Source organism: Pipra filicauda, unplaced genomic scaffold (genome assembly GCF_003945595.2).
Source record: "Pipra filicauda isolate LSUMZ 115617 unplaced genomic scaffold, ASM394559v2 scaffold55_size4083901_pilon, whole genome shotgun sequence".
NCBI classification, from domain to species: Eukaryota; Metazoa; Chordata; class Aves; order Passeriformes; family Pipridae; genus Pipra; species Pipra filicauda.
The window spans coordinates 4,005,871-4,025,912 of NW_024104709.1; the positions used below are offsets into that span (position 1 = coordinate 4,005,871).

Here is a 20,042-nt window from a genome sequence, read left to right on the forward strand (position 1 = left end):
TTTGTTCTTTGTCTCAACCTTCCTTTAAATGGAATTTCAACTCCTAACTAACAATGATGACTGTTAGATGTCTCTGAGACCTCTCTGGCTGTATGTGTTTCTGTTAAGGCAGGGTAAGAAGTAGGGGCCTATTGAGTATTGAGGGTCTTAGGATGTCTTAATGATTTCTGATGTGTTTCTTGTGAAGTTTGGATCCTTTTCCACATCATGTGCTGAAGGGTGGATCTTAGCAGGTGAACAAACAAACACAAATCTTGTACAATTCCCCATTTCCTACCCTTTGTCCCATAACTATCTGTTTTTTCTTTCTATCATTAATTTGCCATCATATTACCTATCAACCTTCTTGCCTTGGTGAATGATTATCCCTTGAACGGACCAGGTAAAATACATTTTTACTGTACTTCAGTGTACTTCAGTGCTTGGTACCAATAATCTATGCTTGTTGCATTGGTGGAATTGTTGAATGCTTCAAGAAAACTTCATGTTCAATGCCTAATTTGGAGTTTCACTTCTGCACTCTTGGTTAGACCAGTAAAGTGAACACAAATTAAAGAGTGAAGGTGAGTGTGAGACTAGCATGGAAGGCTACATTCAACACAAGATTTTTCCTTGGTCTTTCATTTCTAGACATTGTCAGGTTTGTATCTCTTTTGCCTCTGACCTTCTTGGGGCTTAGTGGCTGAAGCTACTGCTCTGTAGGAGATTGGCTGCCATAGCTCAGGCTCGCTTGAATGGATAATTAATCAGATTACATCAATTTTTGGTCATTTAGCATTTCAGCTGTATACCTATAACATGTAGAACCTAAGGAAAAGAATGACTTGTAAATAATTTTTCTTTTTTCTTCCCCCTCTGCTTGTTTTTTCTGGAAAGCAGGATCAGCAGAAGTCATCTTTCACCTCAACTCTGTCAAGTGAAGCATCTTGTTCTCTCTCCTCTCCTGAAAGCACTTTCAACTCACAAGAGTCATCATCTTCCTTGGCATCCAAAGTGGTTTATTCTGAAAGGCAGTCCTGGCTTGACCTAGTTAACAGCTCTGCCACAGAAGAGGGTGATCAGCCTTTAACTTTCTGCGTACAGATTCATTCTGATGAGCCACCAGAAGTAGTCTGTGGAGAAGCAGCAGAAAGCCAGGAAGTCCAGCTTTCCCAACCCAACAATGGATCCCAAAACTCTTACTTAAATGCAGATGCATATTGTCTAGCAGTGCCAGATGCAACAGGACAGAGATCACTAGCCAAAGGTGAGCTAATGAGAGATGAGGTTTTTGCTGCAGTCAAACAATATGAGAGTTTGGGGGTTTCCTCAACTTCCTTTTCCCTTCTTTCCTTTATGTTCTTCACTGAAGAGTTTTCCAGTGGCACATCATTTTTAACAAACATTTACTTAGTTGCTCATTAAATATATAACCTAGTATCTAGTTGGTAGGTATTTTTACAACTTTTCTCAAATTTTACCTGTATGTTAGATTATAGCTTCTGTATATAAATCTAACAAAGATATGGTTTTATTAACTGTCTTTATTTCAATGCAGATGTCTTTTATTCATTAGGATTGAATCAAAATGTTAAGAAAGTGTGTCACAGAACAGACACTCTAAGCAAAATGGAGCATGTGGTTAGGTCAATCTAATTTTAAAAATAAAAGCAGTTGTATTTACTTGAAGTACATACTCCCTATTCGTTTCATTAAGCTTCATTGTAATCAAGAGAAAACAACTGCAATCCTGAATCAGAAAGTCCATTAGACTGGATTTTGTCTAAGCAAATAGGTTTCTGCACAGGTATCCTCCTACTGAAATGAAATGAAAAAGTTGGCATAGTTCCAGAATTTTGTCATTGTTACTGTTAATAACTCTCTTGTGTAGCAAGGCAATCTCCTGCCTTTTGAGCAAAGTTTCTTCATTCTGCATTAAAAACAGTTGAAGCCTAAGCAGTGTTAATGGTATACAATTAGTCTGCTTATAGAGGTAACACATAAGGAAGAAACAACGTTCTTGTGCATCATCTCTTCCCATGATTCCAAATCCTTGTAAGGACTTCAGATGAGTAGTTTGTTGCTGAAAGAGCAGGGTTGCCTCAGCATAAAGCAAAACAAAGATGTATCTAAAAACTTAGGCTGAAGGTAATGCAAAGGTGGAAAGAAACAGCACTGGAGTCGTTGGGAACTCAGGGTATTTCTCTGTAGGTGAACATAACACTGTTTGAAAAATGATAGTATAGGCCACATTAGTTGTGTTGTCAGTCTCCCTATTGTCAGTCTCCCTATATCAACAGCTAGAACTCCTTTATTTTGTCATTTGTTTTTCTGATTTTACAAAAAAAAAAAAAGAAATTGAGCAAAGTATAGCTTTTAACAAAAATGAAAATTAACTCAGTGTTTTGTGCTCAGCTTCATTATCTGCCTTCTAGGGTGCTCTGCTAGAAAATTCAGTAGCGGAGAATATCAGCAGGAATTAAAACCCAGAGTGAGCATATGTCCTATTTCTCTGTGGTGGAAAAGAGTACTATGCTTTGGGAGAGTTATTGAGGAATCCAATTCCCCTCTGGCTTTGCAAGTTGTGAAAAGGCTGGGGCTAGCAGAAAAGGGTTCCCTAATGAAAATGTCACAAAGACATAGTAAATACATATTTTTTTTATTTATTTATTTTTTTTAATTTTACCTTCTGGGTTAAATTTGACAAAGTAATGCCTTGGAAAACATTATTAGGGACATTCATGTAGATTGTTGTAATGTAGGTCACATGTGGCATAGTGGCTTTAGATCCTGTCGAGCAAGATTCAGTGGTTGCCCTCCAGAAATCTAAACTTTTGTTTAGAATATGCTACTCTGGTATTGTCAGCAATCCTACAACAATGTGTAGGTTAATTTTTTCCATCATAACTGTAAGGGTAATTTTTTCCAGGTAATTGTGAGGTACTTTTATGGATGGTCATAGAATTAGTATGGCACATTCATAATAATTTGAAGTATAGTTTAATAGGCTTAATGATTCTACCCAATAAAAATGGGATTAAATGTAAATCAGGGTACATTCTGAGATTTTTCCTGGGGAAATGAATTCTTCTGTTGCTCACTGCTTAGCTGATGGGCAACCCTGATGGCAGAACACAGAACTATCCTAACCAGACTGGTGATTGCTGGCAGAATTCCAGAAATAGATAATTTCACTGAGACAGTCACTATGGAAACTGAATAATCTCACTAGTTATTGTCTGCATCATAACCCATTGTTGAGCAAGTAAGATGTACACCATACACAGGTTTTTATTTCCTTTATCAGTCTGCATATTATGGGGAGGGTATGGAGGCTGTTGGTGGGTGGAGCCCTCCCCTGCAATGGCCACTGAAAAAATTTAGGAAAGAATTTGCAAGGAGGTTAAGCTACTTCTCTTTGAGAATGAGGTAGAATAAAAAGGATTAATGTAAAATAGCAATTCAGTTCCAAATGATAGTTATCAAAAATGATACAATTCTGGTTCTAAGGCTTACCCCCCAAACTCCAGCTAGTTGATAAGGATGTGCACAAATACTGTGAGATGAATTCAAGTTGTGGTGTAAAATGTAGCTGCAAAATCTCATGATTTACAAAAACTGGTGAGAACACCCTTGTTATCTGTTGTGAAACAAGAAGACATACCTCAGTGCAGTCCATACCATTTGCTTTACAGAGCGTCTGAATAGTGCATTTCTGACATGTTTCAGAATAATGAGACAGCATTCAGGAGGAGACAAGTCTGTTTTCTGGCAGCATTTGTCCAGAAATTACTGGTTCCTTGTGTGTAAAGATGGCCCTGCTGTCATTAAAACAGCTGTGTGGTCCTTAATCCCACTCCCCACAGAACCTAGAGGTGTGTCCATACTCTCTCCTTCTCCTTGTGAAGATTAAAATAATCTGTCACACACTCTGCTTTCTGGCCACATTCTACATGGTAAAACACCATGAGGAGTTTTTGGTTGTAGCTGATGAGAACTTAGAGCTGAGGGGCAAGTTTTCAAGAACTGAAGAGCACTTTTATTGGCCAAAGTCAGAAAAGGAGTCCAACGTAAGAAAAATTGGTACCTAGAAGGAAGAAAGAGTAGCCATGGTTTTATGGGTAGAGCTTACCATGAAAAAGTACAAAAATGGTGAAGAAACTTTAGTGATGAGTTACACAATGAAAAGGTTTTCAGAGATAGATAGATGAAACTCTGTAAGAGAAGCCTCAGATTCAACTAAATGATAATGGATTATTTTTTCAACGAAAATGATCTTATGAACTCTGCTAAGCAACTGTGGGAGTCTGGTGCAAGGAGCTGTAACATATGATATTTTTAACAAACTTTCCAGCCACTCTCAGTGGTGTTATGAACATTCTCAGGCTTAACTCTCAGCATCAATTGCTGGGGAGACTTTTCATACTAGAGAGTAATATACAGGTACAAAGAAGGGGAGTTGATAGGTTTTCTCTTTTGAAAGGTGATCAGCATTATGGTTCTACTTACTTTTTGGGAATATTTAATATTTTGGTGTTGAGGCTTGCTACATGCGCAATGACAAAGGATTCTAAGCTGCCGATGACACAAAGAAACTGAAAGATAAACAAGAAAGAGCTGAGAATACAAACAACTATCTGACTGCGTATGGGCTCTGTATCCAAAAGCTGGCCTTGCTCCCTCTGGGATTGCTAGGCTATCCTTTGTATTTCTTCTGGCAGTCACCAGAACGAAAAGAGCTGCCACCATTATCATCAAAAAATGTGATAATGAAAGGAAGCCACAGGAACCAGAAGGTTACTGTAAGATAATAGGAAGGTTGGTTTGTATTTATTCAGGATTCTACTACTATAACAATAAGAACTCTTCTTCCTTGCATTTTGTGTGGGTTTTATGATCATATCGAGTTTATACATCTTGGTAAGGAATTCTTATTTTACCACTTCTGGTTTATTTTACCTTAGCTCACAGCAGCTGATAGAAGATCTAGTGTGTGCCAATATTTTCAGAAACCTGGACAACTTTACAAATACCACTTGAATTTTGTCTGGACTGGTTTTGTGGGAAGGAGTGGGTTAAATAGGAGCTGGATGCATTCAATTCCTTCTGTTCTCAGAACTGACATCCTCTTTCCCTCTGGAGTCTGCCTGTGCCAATAATAGCCAGAACAGACCCTCTGGTGCGCTCTAGCCCTTTTTTTCCTTCTGCAAAAGTTAGAGAAAATGGCTAGATCGTGGCTGAGACTAGTCAAGTGATATGCCTATGGTGAGAACAACTGAGTAGAGAAACAATTGTGTTTGAATAATTATTTTGTTTCTCATCAAAAAAGGTTTAGAAATAACAGTGAAAACTGTTGTGCTATAGTTTTCTGAACTCTCTGAAAAAGAGATACTTATTTGTTTTGTTTCTAGTTCAGTCCATTTATTAAAATTCTATACCTAACTTCTGAGTCCACTATACTGTTATAGACAAGAGCAGCTAACTGTTGGTGGTAACGTACTTTTCCTGTTATTTTCTTCCAATCTCTCCTATCTTTAGTTTTGCATTTGCCAGTGAGGAGTTTGCCTAATCTATGCTCACCTAATTAAAATTTTTCCTGTATTTTGTGTTTCATAGTTATGTGGGAAATGTGATTTCCCTGAGGTGACATCATATTCCTATTCAAAAGTGGGTGGGTGGGTAGGTAGGTAAGAGCAAAAGAGGTTTATGATTTTTTTCCTCTGCTCTCCTCAGCTGAGTTGTGTGTTGTTCCATTGGCATAAAAAAATTTGACAGAATCAGAAACAGAGGTGCTGGTAGAGCTACAAGAAGCTTGTAAGAGTAGCAAGGACAGGAGGAAAAAGCAGATTTTTTTATTCCCCTGGGATTAATACACAACTGGGGATCTGTGAGATCTCAGTTACAGAATAGGAGAAAAAATATTTACATTTCAGCCTGGATTTAGTAAGATATGTTCCTTTGGAGGTGGTTTTCAATGAAAAATGCTCTTTCTGCCAAACATTTCCAATTTCTGTATCTTTACCACTGGGAAACAGTAAGCTTTATATTTCACAGCTGCTTTTCGAAAAGTTCTGGATAGTTTCACTTCTGTAGGTTTAAAGAGCATTAAAGTTGATATTTCAGACAGGCTTCTGTATTGCTGCTCCAAGGTGGGGAGTCTTAATACCTTAACGTCTCCAACCTGTAGCAAGTTGGCCAACAGGAGGATGGAAGCTGAAAATTGAGGAGCTGAAGAGCAGGCATGCTGAACCTCTGGCAGCTTGTTCTTGTCTGTGATATCTCCTGTTATTTAGACGGAAATTCCAGACAAGTGGCATCAAGCCACAAAATTATGTTTTACTTCCCCTGAAACGGAATTTGTCAGGAGTTGTGCCTTGCCTGAAATGCTACTACTACCCCAACACAGAAGGTCTCTTTCTCTTGAATGTGAAACTATTTCAGTGCAGAATTTCCCTTTTACTCAGGTCAGGACCGGTTACAGAATCGCAGAATCAACCAGGTTGGAAAAGACCTCTGAGATCATCGAGTCCAACCTACACCTAACACCACCTTGTCAACTAGACCATGACACTAGGTGCCACATCCAGTCTTTGCTTAAACACCTCTAGGGACGGTGACTTCACCACCTCCCTGAGCAGCCCATTCCAATGCCCAATCACTCTTTCTGAGTAGAACTTCTTCCTAATGTCCAACCTAAAACTCCCCTGGTGCAGCTTAAGACTATGTCCTCTTATCCTATCACTGGTTGCCTGGGAGAAGAGGCTGACCCCCACCTGGCTACAGCCTCCTTTCTGGTAGCTGTAGGGAGTGATAAGGGCTCCCTTGGGCCTCCTCCAGGCCAAACAATGCCAGCTCCCTTAGTCAATCCTCATAGGAGTTGTGCTCCAGACCCTTCACCAGCCTCGTTGCCCTTCTCTGGACATGCTTCAGCACGTCAGCATACCTTCTAAACTGAGGGGCCCAAAACTGGACACAGCACTCGAGGCGCAGCCTCACCAGTGCTGAGTTCAAGGGAAGAATCACTTTCCTGGTCCTCCTGGCCATACTATTCCTGATACAAACCAGGATGCCACTGGCCTTCTTGGCCACACTGCTGGCTCATGTTCAGCTTCCTGTCAATCCAAACTCCCAGGTCCCTTTCTACCTGGCTGCTCTCCAGCCACTCTGTCCCCAGCCTGTAGCACTGCATGGGGTTGTTGTGGCCAAAGTGCAGGACGCGGCACTTGGCCTTGTTGAACCTCATCCCGTTGGATTCGGCCCATCTATCCAGCCTGTCCAGGTCCCTCAGCAGAGCGCTCCTGCCTTCCAGCAGATCAACACTTCCCCTGAATTTACTAAGTCCACCCGTTTACTAAGGGTGGACTTGATCCCTTCATCCAGATCATCAGTAAAGATATTACACAGGACTAGGCCCAACACTGATCCCTGGGAGACAGCACTAGTGACCGGCTGCCAACTGGATGCAGCACCGTTCACCACCACTCTCTGGGCCCAGCCATCCAGCCAGTTCTTAACCAGTAGATAATGCCCTTGTCCAAGCCATGAGCTGCCAGCTTTTCCAGGAGTGTGCTATGGGAGATGATATCAAAGGCTTTGCTGAAGTTCAGGCAAACTACATCCACAACCTTCCCCTCATCCAGCAAGGGGGTCCTCTGGTCGTAGAAGGTGATCAGGTTGGTCAGGCAGGACCTGCCCCTCCTAAATCCATGCTGGCTGGGTCTGATCCCCTGGCTGTCCTGTGGGTACTGTGTGATCACACTCAAGATGATCTGCTCCATAACCTTTCCAGGCACTGAGGTCAGGTCTGTAGTTTTCCAGTCTGGCCTCAACTTATAGACATTTATTGGCAGACATACTCTGTCAACAGCAACAGTATCTGCTTCTATGCAAAAGCACAATATTAAAGTATTCATTTGTTGCTTTTTAACTGTGGTTGAAGTTCATCAAAGATGGAGACAAAAGTACTGTATAACTCATACTTGGCTCTGCACACCCTCTAGGTTTCACTCACCCTCATTGTGCAACAGTTTGCTGAAATTCCGTGTAGTTTCTTTACTGTCACTTCCTTTTATCCACCTGATCTGAAGAATCTGGTACATTCCTTTCCTTCTGAAATTATATGATTCTAATTAATCCTTTGGGGGATGAGAATGGTGGAAGAATAAGAAATAAGAGAGGAGTTTAAGTTCAAAGTGTTGAAAGACTGCAGGAGATGAGTGCACATTGCTGGTCAAGTGCATCATCTGGGAGCCTTTTGCTGGGCTTTTCTGATTTTGGCTCCATTTTTTTTTTCTGTGCTTAGTGTTGCTGTCCTCCTTACAGTCACCCACAAGTGTATAAAGATATCAGAGTACTTAGCATGGCAGAAGAGTGCTCACTGAGGGTGTTTTCTCATGCTTGCTGCTTTGTAACCCTTTTAGGACACTGAGGAATGTTGTGAGTTAACCTCAAAAAGTATCTGGAGAAGGAACCTTATGTCCCCCATGGATTGACTATATTTAGAAGTTGCTGGACAGGATTGAAGCAATTTTTTTTTCCTCTTATACACTTTTTCTTGGATAGCTGATAAAGGTCAATTTGTCTCTCAAAATGTTAGTGTGTGCAGTCCTGATGGGTGATGTCTACAGTAGAGTTCAGCCAGTCCTGTTCAGGAGCTGGCTAAGGAAACAAACAGCTTCTTCATCTCAAGAAAGTAGGCAGGAAACTAGTTATAATTATGAGCCTCATGGTATGAGCCGACTGTTTTCAGGAAATACTACTGCTGTGTATTATGCCTTACACTTCCATTTTTTTTTTGTTTCCTGCAGCTTGTTAAATATACAACAGTTCTCCTTTTCCTCCCTCAGCAATGTAATAGTGTTGGAAGTTATATTTAGTTCTTGTCAAGTTACAGTAGGCTTTTTATAACCACACAGTAGCGAAGAATAGGCCAGCAACACAGTGAAGGCAAATATTTGTAGCCTATCATAAACCTTTTTTGTAACCTAAATGTTTAGAAAGAATAGGGGTGTAGAAGGATGATGTACTTTATAAAACATGGAAAAGATAAGAAGCAGCCTCCTAAGTGTGCTGATGTGTTAGAGAAGTCGTCTTGGCTGCAGCATGAGTGAGCAAAAAGACTTCTTCCTTTTGTTCAGAAAACATTTGCTGACTGAAGATGATTTAGAAAAGTAAATGTTTAACATTTCGTTAAAAGAAAAAAGTGCCCAGCCAGTTCAATGGGCATGTGGAGAAGTGCAGTTGGGAAGAACTAGCACTACTACCCTCAGTGAAATAAAAACGAATGTTATTCCAGTGGATTTCGATGGATTCATTAGCACCCTGAAAACAGCGATAACTTTAAGATTTCCTTTAGCAATCACTGAAGTAGAAAAGCTTGCAGTGTGGACTGAAGGACAAGAAGTGAGTTGCGCAGTCTGTTGCTGAAAATGGCCTTCTACTAAAATGCCCCTACATGTGCCTGGTACATTTTTGGCCTCTGTTCATTTTTAAGTTGTCTTATTCTGAGAAATGTCTTTACTTCAATTTCATCTTATTTTATGCTTATTTTATTCTCAGCTCTTTACTTGCTTTTCCTTTCATGTCCTCACTGTCATGGAAGATGGTCCTGCAGCTTGGGAGCCATCAGAATAATTGAGGTGGAGATAATCAAGGTTTTGTTGTGAGGCACTACAAGCAAATTCTCTGCTGCAATCTGTGAAACTCAGGGGCTAGGCATTAAATGCCTTAAGCATTCTTGCTTTAATCTGTTTCCTAAGGACCTTCTCTTGGGGCCCCTGAAATGTTCCTATGTTTCATTTAATCGCTCAATTTTTTTTAAACTCTGTTTTCAGTAATTACCAAAACCTGGCGATGAATTGTCACACCAAATAGAATTTGGCTTGTGAGTCACTAGGCAGAAATGTGATGCACTGTCTGTAACATGTAGGGAGGGGCAAATGGGTGTACATGCTATCAAAATTGGTTTCATTCAAACGCAGAATTACTGGCAGTTGTACAAAGTCTGTGATATATTCAGAGCATTAAAGCAGCGCTCTATTAGTGGAGATACAGGCTCATATCTGTTTGGATCATTACCTGATTCTTAAAAACATTTGAGTTTGGAAGTATATCTTTCTGATATGCATTATTACCCTAGAAATTACCCTAAAATTGCCCTTGGTTTTAACTCTGGTACCATTACTTTCTGACTTGGCTAGGAGCCTTCCTGGTGGCTGAATACAACATTTCTGCTATCTGCTGCTGCACTCATGTTCTCATACCCAATTTATTATTTTCTTTTCAGACCAGGAAAAATATGATGATGATGAGATGGAGAGACTTTACAAGTCATTAGAGCAAGCAAGCCTGTCTCCCATTGGTGATCGTCGTCTGTCAACAAAGAAGGAACTTAGGAAGTCATTTATCAAACGCAGCAAAAACCCCTCCATTAATGAGAAACTCCACAAAATTCGAATGCTGAACAGCACATTAAAGGTGAGTTTGCAGAGCTGGTCAAGGAAAAGCTTAAGAGAAAGAAACAGTTTGGCTGAAAAAAGAAGCTGCATAGACTTCAGCCAAACTCTAATTACATATTTACTGAAAGCCCCAGAGAATTTGGGTTTTGATTTTTTTTTTCTGCTTCATTTTGATTACTGATCTGTGTTTTGTTGTTCAATTTGAACTGGAAGCAGAGGCAATAGTTCAGAAGGGACTCTTCTTGCAGAATTTCCAGCCTATTTGGAAAATTTAATAGAGAAAGCTTCTCTTAGCTAGCTGGAAAACTTGCAAGCTCAGCTGAACACACTAAACAGGGGAGCCTTAAAAAAGGAAAAGCAGACAAAGTATGTTGATGATAAAAGACATGAAATTGACCCTGAGCCAAAAAAAGTTTTCCTTATGTGATTATTAGAGAATGTACAGGATGTGCCAAAGTTATTGTAAAGGACCTCCTGTAACTAAAATATTTTTCATAACAAAAGCATCCTGCTTTTAATTTGGAAATATATTTCAAACTGGAGGGGTGTAGGGGTTCAGGAGACGTTCCATAAAAGGGCTAGTAAATCTGTCTGGAATATGGGGATTTATGATGCTGTTTACTCGCCAGCATCAAGCGTCACGGGATTTCAAAGCCTGCTTCTGAATGGTACTGAGGGAAACAGAAATCTTAACCATAGCATTTATATGGTAAGGAGAGGAAAGAATGAATGCAAACCCAATGCTTTACTTGTTTCTTTTTGTATGCATTAGAAGCAGGAATTGAGTATCGTGTTTCACATGCATGTATTTGACTTCAAGCATTGTAAGCTGGAGAAATGCACATAAAATGGTTGGTCTTGATGATCTTAGAGGTCTTTTCCAACCTTAATGGTCCTATGATTCTGTGATTCTAAAAACTTATCCTAGCAGCACAATCATTGATTTCACTAGTACTTGCAATGGGAGGCTTGGCTTTGGCACCTCTGCTTGTGTTGAAATTTCTGAAAGACACAATTGAAAAGGCAATTGGGAATTTAGGCATTGTCCCTGGTTCCATATGAGACCTGATGAAGTCTCTCCTCAGTATCAGAGAGTCTTCAGTGGTATGACAGTGACTATGGCAGTATTCATTTGCATCAGAAATGAAGTGAGCCCATCACATAACAGACAGTTAAAAAATATGCCTATTTTATATTATAGGAAGCTAAATACAGAAACATTCTGCAAAATTTTCCCTGATGGGAGCTTCACTAATAAATCTAAGAACCAGTTAGTAAAAAATGGAGTTGTATTTTGTGAGACAATCACTTTCATCAGCATGGAGTTAAATGGAAGCCTTACTGCCAGACATGAGCAAGGAGGACAACCGTGCATTGATTTAGCATGGGAGTATGTATAAGTTGTGATTAATAGTGCTTATAAAGTGAGTCTTGTCTAACACTTGTGTTTAATATGGAAAAATCCTTTTTGAAGTGGTCATAATCTATAAAATGTGTTGATTTTTTTTTTTGCTTTCTTCAAACTAAGAAACTGGAGTATTGACCAGAAAAATGTAGCATAGACATGAACAGAGTTCTGTACACAGCAGTGTGTAAGTTAGCCTGTCTGAAAGGCAAATGCCTGCTGTGGGAAAGTGCCATATTCTTTTCATCAGTGGAATTATGTACTTTTAAAGTCTATTTTCTTAACATATAGTAGAGACATAAGATAATTGGAAATGATCTACTGGAAATTTAAAATCAGGATTTTTTTTTTACTTCTGTTCCATATGTACTCTGCTTAAATTAAAACCCTATTAGTTTGAAAAGTGACTTACGCAAGTTTCACTGCAATTTTAATTTTTGACCTTTGACTCCACATCTTTAACAACAGATTAATGTTGCTGCCACAATATATCATTAACAAAACATGCTTTGGATACTTTGGAAGAGAGGGAAGCTATGTGCAAATGCATCACATTCATAGTGAATGTGGGAAATAGATTTAGTGCTACAGGAAAAATTCCATGGTATGACTTATTACCACCAAGTTTGTCCAGTGGAAATACTCTTCTCTCCCTTCTCCTTCCTTATCTCCACTCTTCTTCTCTTAGGCTAACTGTGCATTCCTCTGCATCAATGCCAGCAGTCCTCTTACAAGGGCTGGCACTGAACAGCTGAATAAGCTTTTGTGTTTAAAAAGCAGCTAAGCCATCACAGAGATTAAAGCAGTTGAAAGTTCATGACAGCAATAGTGCAATATGGATGTATAAACAGCTGATTTCTACTACCAGGAAGTGAAATAAATGTGGGAGTATTTTCAGGTTGTTTTCAAGGCAGCCACCAGCACAGAGTGTCCTCAGGTGTGATGAACTGGTGGCAGCAGAAGATGGTTAGAACTATTCCATTGCTTTCACACACAGACTGGAGGGATGGAGCCAGGAAAAAGCAGTTAAGGTTTGTTATTGCAGCATGGTGCCTTCATGAAGAAATTATAGCTGCTAACTAGGGTTTCTCTATCCTGTGGGCTTCTCTGTCCCCCATGGACAGGCCAAAAGGGCTGGAAAAGCAAAGTGGTTCATAATGTCACAGCATGTGATGACACCAATGAACATCAATATGTGAAGAGGGGGTGAAATGAAGACATAGCCAGGCTATTTTCAGTGGTGCCCAGTGACAGTACCAGAAATGATGGGTTCAAACTGAAGCACAGGAGGTTTCCTCTGGGTATCAAGAAACCCCTTTTTCTGTGAGGTTGACCAAGCACTGACACAGGCTGTCCAGAGAGGCTGTTGAGTCTCCATCTTTGGATGTATTCAAAAGTCATCTGGACATGGTCCTAGGCAGCCTGCTGGAGGTGGTGCTGCTTGAGGAAGTGGGTTAGACAAAATGAGTTCCAGAGGTTCATTCCAAGCTCAACCATTTTGTAATTCTGTGACATACAGTGTCTCAGTATCCCTATATCAGTGACTGCTTATGTCTTGCAAGAGAACCAGGGTGCCTGCAATATATGGTCTGAGCTGTTCTTGCCTAAAAATACACACCAGATTTATTAGTGGTGGTAGATTTATTAGCTGGTGGGAAATGGCAGCCACATGTGCTCTAGCCACTCTACTGCCAGTGCACAAATCATATCCAAAATTATATTCAGTCTAGCTCCCAGAGAAGAGACATTTATAATGTGGCTATGGAGTAAGTATTTTTTGAGAAAGTGAGAATTGGTGTGACTTATAGAAATAAATGTTGTCGTGTCTAGTTTTAGCGAGTACTAACTTGTGAGACAGCATAACAATGTGTAATTTTCACATGAATCTTCCCTCGTGAAGTTTTGCTAAGAATCCTATAAAAAAAATCTAGATGAAATCATAACTTGCTTTCAACTGGGATGGATTTTTTCCAGCAGACTTAACTTTGATGAACCATGCTCTTAAAAATGAGAATAAGCTTCCAGGAGGATGGATAATTTGCCATCTCTTTGTGACATGGTTCTTTAATGTTCCCAGACTGTTTTTGTTATGGACAATGAGCTTGACAGTTTCTGTGGGAAATAACCACTTGTTTTCTTCCTAGTGTAAGGAACATGACTTGGCCACAATTAACCAGTTGCTAGAGGACCCGAAGTTGACAGCACTGAAGTTCAGAGAATGGAGGAGCACGAACATCATGTTGGTCCAAGATATTTATCAGCAACAGGAGATCCTGAATGTGTCCACAGAGAATGGTGAGGAGCAAGAGATGACTCCACAGCTAATCACTGAAAGTGCAATATGATCAATGGTTCATGGCAAAATTTTTCTCCACGGGTCTTCATGTACAGGGACTTTAATCTGCTGTATCTTAAGGTTTGATTTTTGCAAGTGTTCTTCAGAAGAAAAACAACCCCTTCTCCAAACTTTCGATTTCTCTTGCAAAACTCATTTCATTCCAAAAGAGCAAATGCCCCAAGTTAAAAATGCATGCCTGAATCATCTGGGCTGCATATCTAAGAAGACTAATGAAGCAGTGAAGAAATGTTTTTCAGTCTTTGGAGAAGAAAATTATGGATGTCCAGTTCCTGGAAATCACAGAACTGTGTAATATGTCCCATATAAATGTGAGATCTTTGGGATTGCTTTAACCATATGACTTACCTTTAAATGAAGCTAAACCAATACCAACAGGATGTAGTCTGCTCTGCCTTTTTACCCTCTAAGGTGACTTGATATATGCATTTTCGTATCTTCATTCATTCACTTTCATCACTGTACCAGTTTAAACTGAGACAAATAGAATAGTAATTATGTATGAGTTTATACAACAGACAGCCACTGGGCACCCAGTTTGGGCCCTGCCTGATGTTCTTTGAGTTTCAAATTTATTTATGGTCCAGGCCAAGGCATTGTCTTTCTACATGAAGAAAAGGTCTCTTAATTTTTGCTAACAGGTAATTTACTCTTCAGTGAGACAAGTTTCAACTTTTCTTATGAACTTACCAGAATTCCTTGGAAGATTCTTTTCCTCTTTCTTATTTTTGACAATTGGGAATATATAAGGTACAAGTTTATTCCAGAGTCTTACTTGGGAAGGTGATCAAGTTCACAAGGCAGAAGCTAAATAACTAAATTCCTAATGTGGACCTGAATGTATAAAACAAAGCTGCAAATATTTTTGTAAATATATGTAATTTTATGGCTTATGTGAATGTGACTGTACTATATATATGTTTTATTTATATATTTATAATACTTAATTTCCTAATATAAATAGGCATGCATGGACCAAACCCACCCACATGCAAGTGTGTATAGGTTGACTTCAAATGCCTCTTTGTTTTTTGTTACATTATAAATCACAGTAATGGCTCTACAACTGAGACTACCTTGAGACATCTGATTTAACTTTTTCTTCTGATTTTCTGACTTTGAGTTTTAGATGAAGAAAATATGTGCAACTTATGGCCAGAAAAGAAGTTTTCTAGAAAGTTTCAGGATATCTCTTTGGGGAAACAAAAATTAGAGGTTTTGCTGCAGGATCACATTTTTTTGGCTTCATTGTCCTCAGTATAAGGTTTAGGTTTTTATTCTTCCCACCTTCTGCAGGTGTACAAGTATGAGGAATTTTGCAGAGTGCTGAATTTTGAAAAGCTAGAATTAGCCCATGTAGTGGGTTTCTGTGGCTGGATTTTGGTAGCTGGGGAGAGGAGGGGGGGTGCTACAGGGATGGCTTCTGCTAGAAGCTGCCAGAAGCTTCCCCTATCTGGCAGAGCCAATGTCAGCCAGCTCGAGGACAGGTTTCCTGCTGCTGGCCAAGGCCAAGCCAATCAGGAGTAAAAGTAATGCCTCTGTGATAACATATTTAAGAACAGAAATGTAATGAGCAGAAAGAGTTCCAGCCAGGAAAAGGAGAGTGAGAACATGGGAACACCAAGGTAGACACCGAGGTCAGTGCAGAACAAGGAGTAGGAGGTTCTCCAAGTGCTGGAGCTGTGGCCCCTGCAGCCTGTGGTGCAGACCTTGGTGGAGCAGCTGTACCCCTGCAGCCCATGGAGGACCATCAGGATGCAGAGACCCACCTGCAGCCCATGGAGGAGCCCATGCTGGAGCAGGCGGATGCATGAAGGAGTCTGTGACCCCATGGAAGGCCCAGGATGGAGCAGGGTCCTGCAGGAGACCTGTGGCCCGTGGAGAGGGAAGCCCACACTGGAGCAGGTTTTTCCCGGATAGGACTTATGGCCCCTATGGGGGACCCACGCTGGTACAGCTCAATCATGAAGGACTGCACCCCATGAAGGAGTGACCCACGGGACAGCAGTTTGGGAAGAACTGTTGGCTGTGGGATGGACTCACGCTGGAGAGGTCCATCAAGAACTGTCTCTCGTGAGAGGGACCCCATGGGAGCAGGGGAAGGACTCCTCTCTCTGAGCAGTGGCAGAAACAACAACTGACTGCAATCCCCATTCCCCATCCCCCTGCACCACTGGGAGGGGAGGAGGGAGAATATGGAAGGAAGAGGGATGGGGGGAAGGAGCTTTTAAGATTGTTTTATTTCTCACTCTTTGGCTCTTATCCTGTTAGTAATAAATTTAAGTACTATTCCCATTTTAAGTCTGTTTTGCCCATGAAGGTAATCAGTAACTGACCTCTCTCAGCTGTTATCTCAACTCATGAATCCTTAGCTGTTTTTTTTCTCTCTCCTCTGTCCAGTTGCAGAGAGAGAGTGGCTTTAGTGGGTACTTGGCATCTGGCCAGGGTCAACCCGCTATAGCCCACCATTCTCAAATGCCACTACAGGAACTGTGACAATCTTCTGTTGGCTATTTTATAAAGATATTCTTTGTCATTAGCTTTCAACACAATTTATCTTTTAAAGCAAAGTACACTATAGAGATGCAGCCATTGTCACCTGTCTTTATACATTATATGTTTTATCACAGTTTGACTGAGAAAACAAAAATTAATAGTGCTAGTGAGAACATGTGAAATCTTTTCCATCTGTGTAGTGATTAGTTCAATTGTTGATACTGCATTTTTAATACTCACTAGCTTTTCTATTAAAATAGAGACATGGAATTATGTCTCAGTGCATAAAAAAATGGCAGCTAAGGCTATGCTGAGTGTGAAAACGGAGGAGCAGACTGCAAACTATAAGAAAGGGGAAACTGAGGGAAGGTTGTAGACTCCTTTGATATTGGTTTTAGTGGAAGAGGATCAGGGAAATGGGTTGAATGTGGAAGCAGGCCTGTGCTTGGTATAGCATCCCTGCCTCAGGTATAAAGGGGTTTTGGAGTTTGAGGGTAAGGACTGATATTGGGTTAGGACATAATAATTGGGATTGGTCTGCTAGTGGGGAACAAATGTTAGCTGAGACCTGGAAGTAGGTGACAATTACTAAAATGGGAAGAAGATACAAAACCCTGTATGGTTAAAAAACTATTGTTTTCAGGAAATCGTCATACGAGTGGTGATTTCCTCACTTCACTAATTCTAACTAGAAGTTGACAGACATTAAGCAAGCTTAATACCTAGTGCAATTTGGTTTAGAGTAATTGCATCTTAAATACTGTGCCCATTTTAAAGTTGGGGTTTTTTTCGTTGATTTTTGTTTGTTTGTTTGTTTTAATCTTTCACCATTCATATTGACATGATGTCAATTAACTGCTGAGAGCACACTGAAAATTAGGGGTGTAGGGATTCATCTGCTTGGTCCATCTCACTTGTAACTACCTGGTACTGAGTAATTGATAAATATTGGAGGTCAAATTACATGTACATTTTCTATCATGCGTGCAAGTTTCTCATGAAACAAAGTATGTAAACACCAGTTTTCTCCAAAGCATCTTCACTTAGGTCTAGAAAACAAGCACATGCTTAAGTGGCTTGTTAAGCTGGGCCAGACAAGTCAGTGCCTTGCAGTTCTGAGCAAAATCCTAGTCAACTCGATTTGCTGAAGTAGATTTGCAGTATACAAAGGAAAAACACTCTGTGGCTTTTCACACTGTGCTTGTATAAGCATATACAAAACAGCTTTCCAAATACAGAGATAGACAAATGTCCTTGGACTGCCCAAACTATACTATTGGTTCTGACAGATCACGTAGCCTAAAATAGCTTTTAAATTACTGTCTTTCAGATGGTCAGTAGATACTTATTGTTGAACTATCAAGGTTGTGGAGAACTGCTGAGAATGTGCTGTATCTCCCTCTTAGAAAAGAACAGAAAAGTCTTGAATGGGCTTTAATCCAGTTATTATTTTTAACAAATTCCTGTGTTCAAGAAAAAAAATGTATGAGTTTTATGCAAGTACAGTGCTGGAAGCTTAACTCCATTCTCTCCAACTACTATTTAGACCCCAAACAAATGGAAAGCATGGAAAACGTGAAGTGAAAATTGCAGTAAAACAGGACTAATTTTCTAGCATTGCTAATTATTATGACAGTTTTCACCTATTGTTGGGTTCATCAAAAGGGGCTGCACAGCAGCGTGAAAGACACAATAGAAGCGTGCACAGGCTGACAGCTACAGCCAGTGGAAGCAGCGGGGCCCCACCTCAGCAAGAGAAATGTGGACTACTCCGTGCTCTGCTCAGTGATGCTTGGAGTAATTGGTATTTGTCAGGTTGGATTTGGAAGACCTGCACTATTGACTCATAGTGTAGGGAGCTGTGCATCCCTAGTGTGTGAATGTCCAGAATTCTTTAACCATCTGCCTCACAGGACTTGTTTTTTGTACTTTTCCGGGAGAAAGTATGTGTGTGTGGATGTGTACACATGCACAATCATTTCTCTGTCAGTAAAGCCTTTTGGTATTGGTGCATTAAGTCCAGCAATGCAAAGTTTTGAACATCTAATTGCAACTGTTTCTGCAGCCTATCTCTGGTAGCTTTTTCGGAAATTGAATCTCTCTCTTTTGGTGGTGTAGATCTCAGGAGCTACCAGAATGAAGTGGGATCATATTTCCTTTCCTTTTCTCTTATGATGGAAGAGATTTCATGTAGGAATTATGAATCATTTCTGCATCTACTTCTGATGATTTAATCAATACTGGGGTTTTACCTGGAACAGGAATAAATAGGAATAAATAATATGCTACTTTTCTTTTTTTTTGCAAATAATCTTAATTTTGGAGGAAACCCTTGAATGGAGAGAAAAGGCTGTTTTGAGACAGCAAAAGAGGGAGGAGAAGAAAAAGTGTGGTATTTGATTTAAAACTCTCTAGATATTCAGCATTTAAAATTATTTCTAACTTGGAAAAACTATAGGTATGCTGAGCCTATTGTGTCAACCTGTAAGCTTACAGGTCTATTATAGATTTAATATGAAAATTAGGGTTTTTTTAACTCTTCAAGTAGCAAAGGAGTCCATGTAAGCATAATTCTATGTGAGGAACTCCTTGTTTTGTGGTTGGGGTTTGGGCTTTTTTTTGGTCTTTTGCTTGTTCAATCATACAAAAGTAACCAACTGTAACGAGGGCCTGGGCTTACTTCATTTATATGAAACATGTCTTTCTGTTAACAGGAAGCCAGAGTGGTTTTCTTACAGTAGTAGAGCCAAAGTGGAATTTCCTGTTTTGTGTGTGGCATTTCAAAGCAGCAGACATTTTAAGATGTTAGTGAGCATTTCCTTGACACTTGAAGATTTATACCATTTTGTTTTGCTTCAAGCTGCAGTACTCTTGCATTTTTAAAAAACTGGCTTCATTATGAACTGAAACAAAAATTGATGTGAAAAAAGGAAAAGTAGAATAGAAAAGCTCTGAGCTAAGATCAGGCTGAAATTCTCGTCTCTGCATAAGGGTAATAGGAGCTAAGCTTGCCAAAAGCTGAGTATTTCAACACTGACAAAAGATGGTAAGGTGTTGAAGAGAGTACCACATTCCTTGAAATTTGCCATGGGAGAAGTTCCAACACCTGTCTGCTCTGGAAAAAAAATATTTTTCTAATTTATTTCTTCTTGGTAAAAATGCAAAGGGAGTGGTTTATAAGCTGGCAGTAAGTTAAAAATGACATATGCATGTAATTCATTGATAGTTCAGCAGCCTTGATGTATGATCTCAAAATGATTGATTTTAGATGACTCAGCCTATAACACAGAAAATCCATTTCTTTGGGAAAGCATTGTAGCTACCAGTGTCTGAGGCTTATGCACCCCGT

General features: G+C 39.9%; 1 protein-coding gene across 3 annotated transcripts in view; it reads left to right on the plus strand.

The window, feature by feature from the left end:
* IPCEF1 (interaction protein for cytohesin exchange factors 1) overlaps positions 1-15,207 on the plus strand; it is an 85,375-nt gene extending 70,168 nt beyond the window's left edge. For all 3 annotated transcript variants that reach the window (XM_039387378.1, XM_027716947.2, XM_027716946.2), the window contains 3 exons: positions 877-1,246; positions 10,265-10,455; positions 13,986-15,207. In XM_039387378.1, the coding sequence (XP_039243312.1) occupies positions 877-1,246; positions 10,265-10,455; positions 13,986-14,186 (762 nt within the window). In that variant the 3' untranslated portion in view covers positions 14,187-15,207. The remainder of the gene's footprint in view (positions 1-876; positions 1,247-10,264; positions 10,456-13,985) is intronic.
* The last annotated feature ends 4,835 nt before the right edge of the window (positions 15,208-20,042 follow it).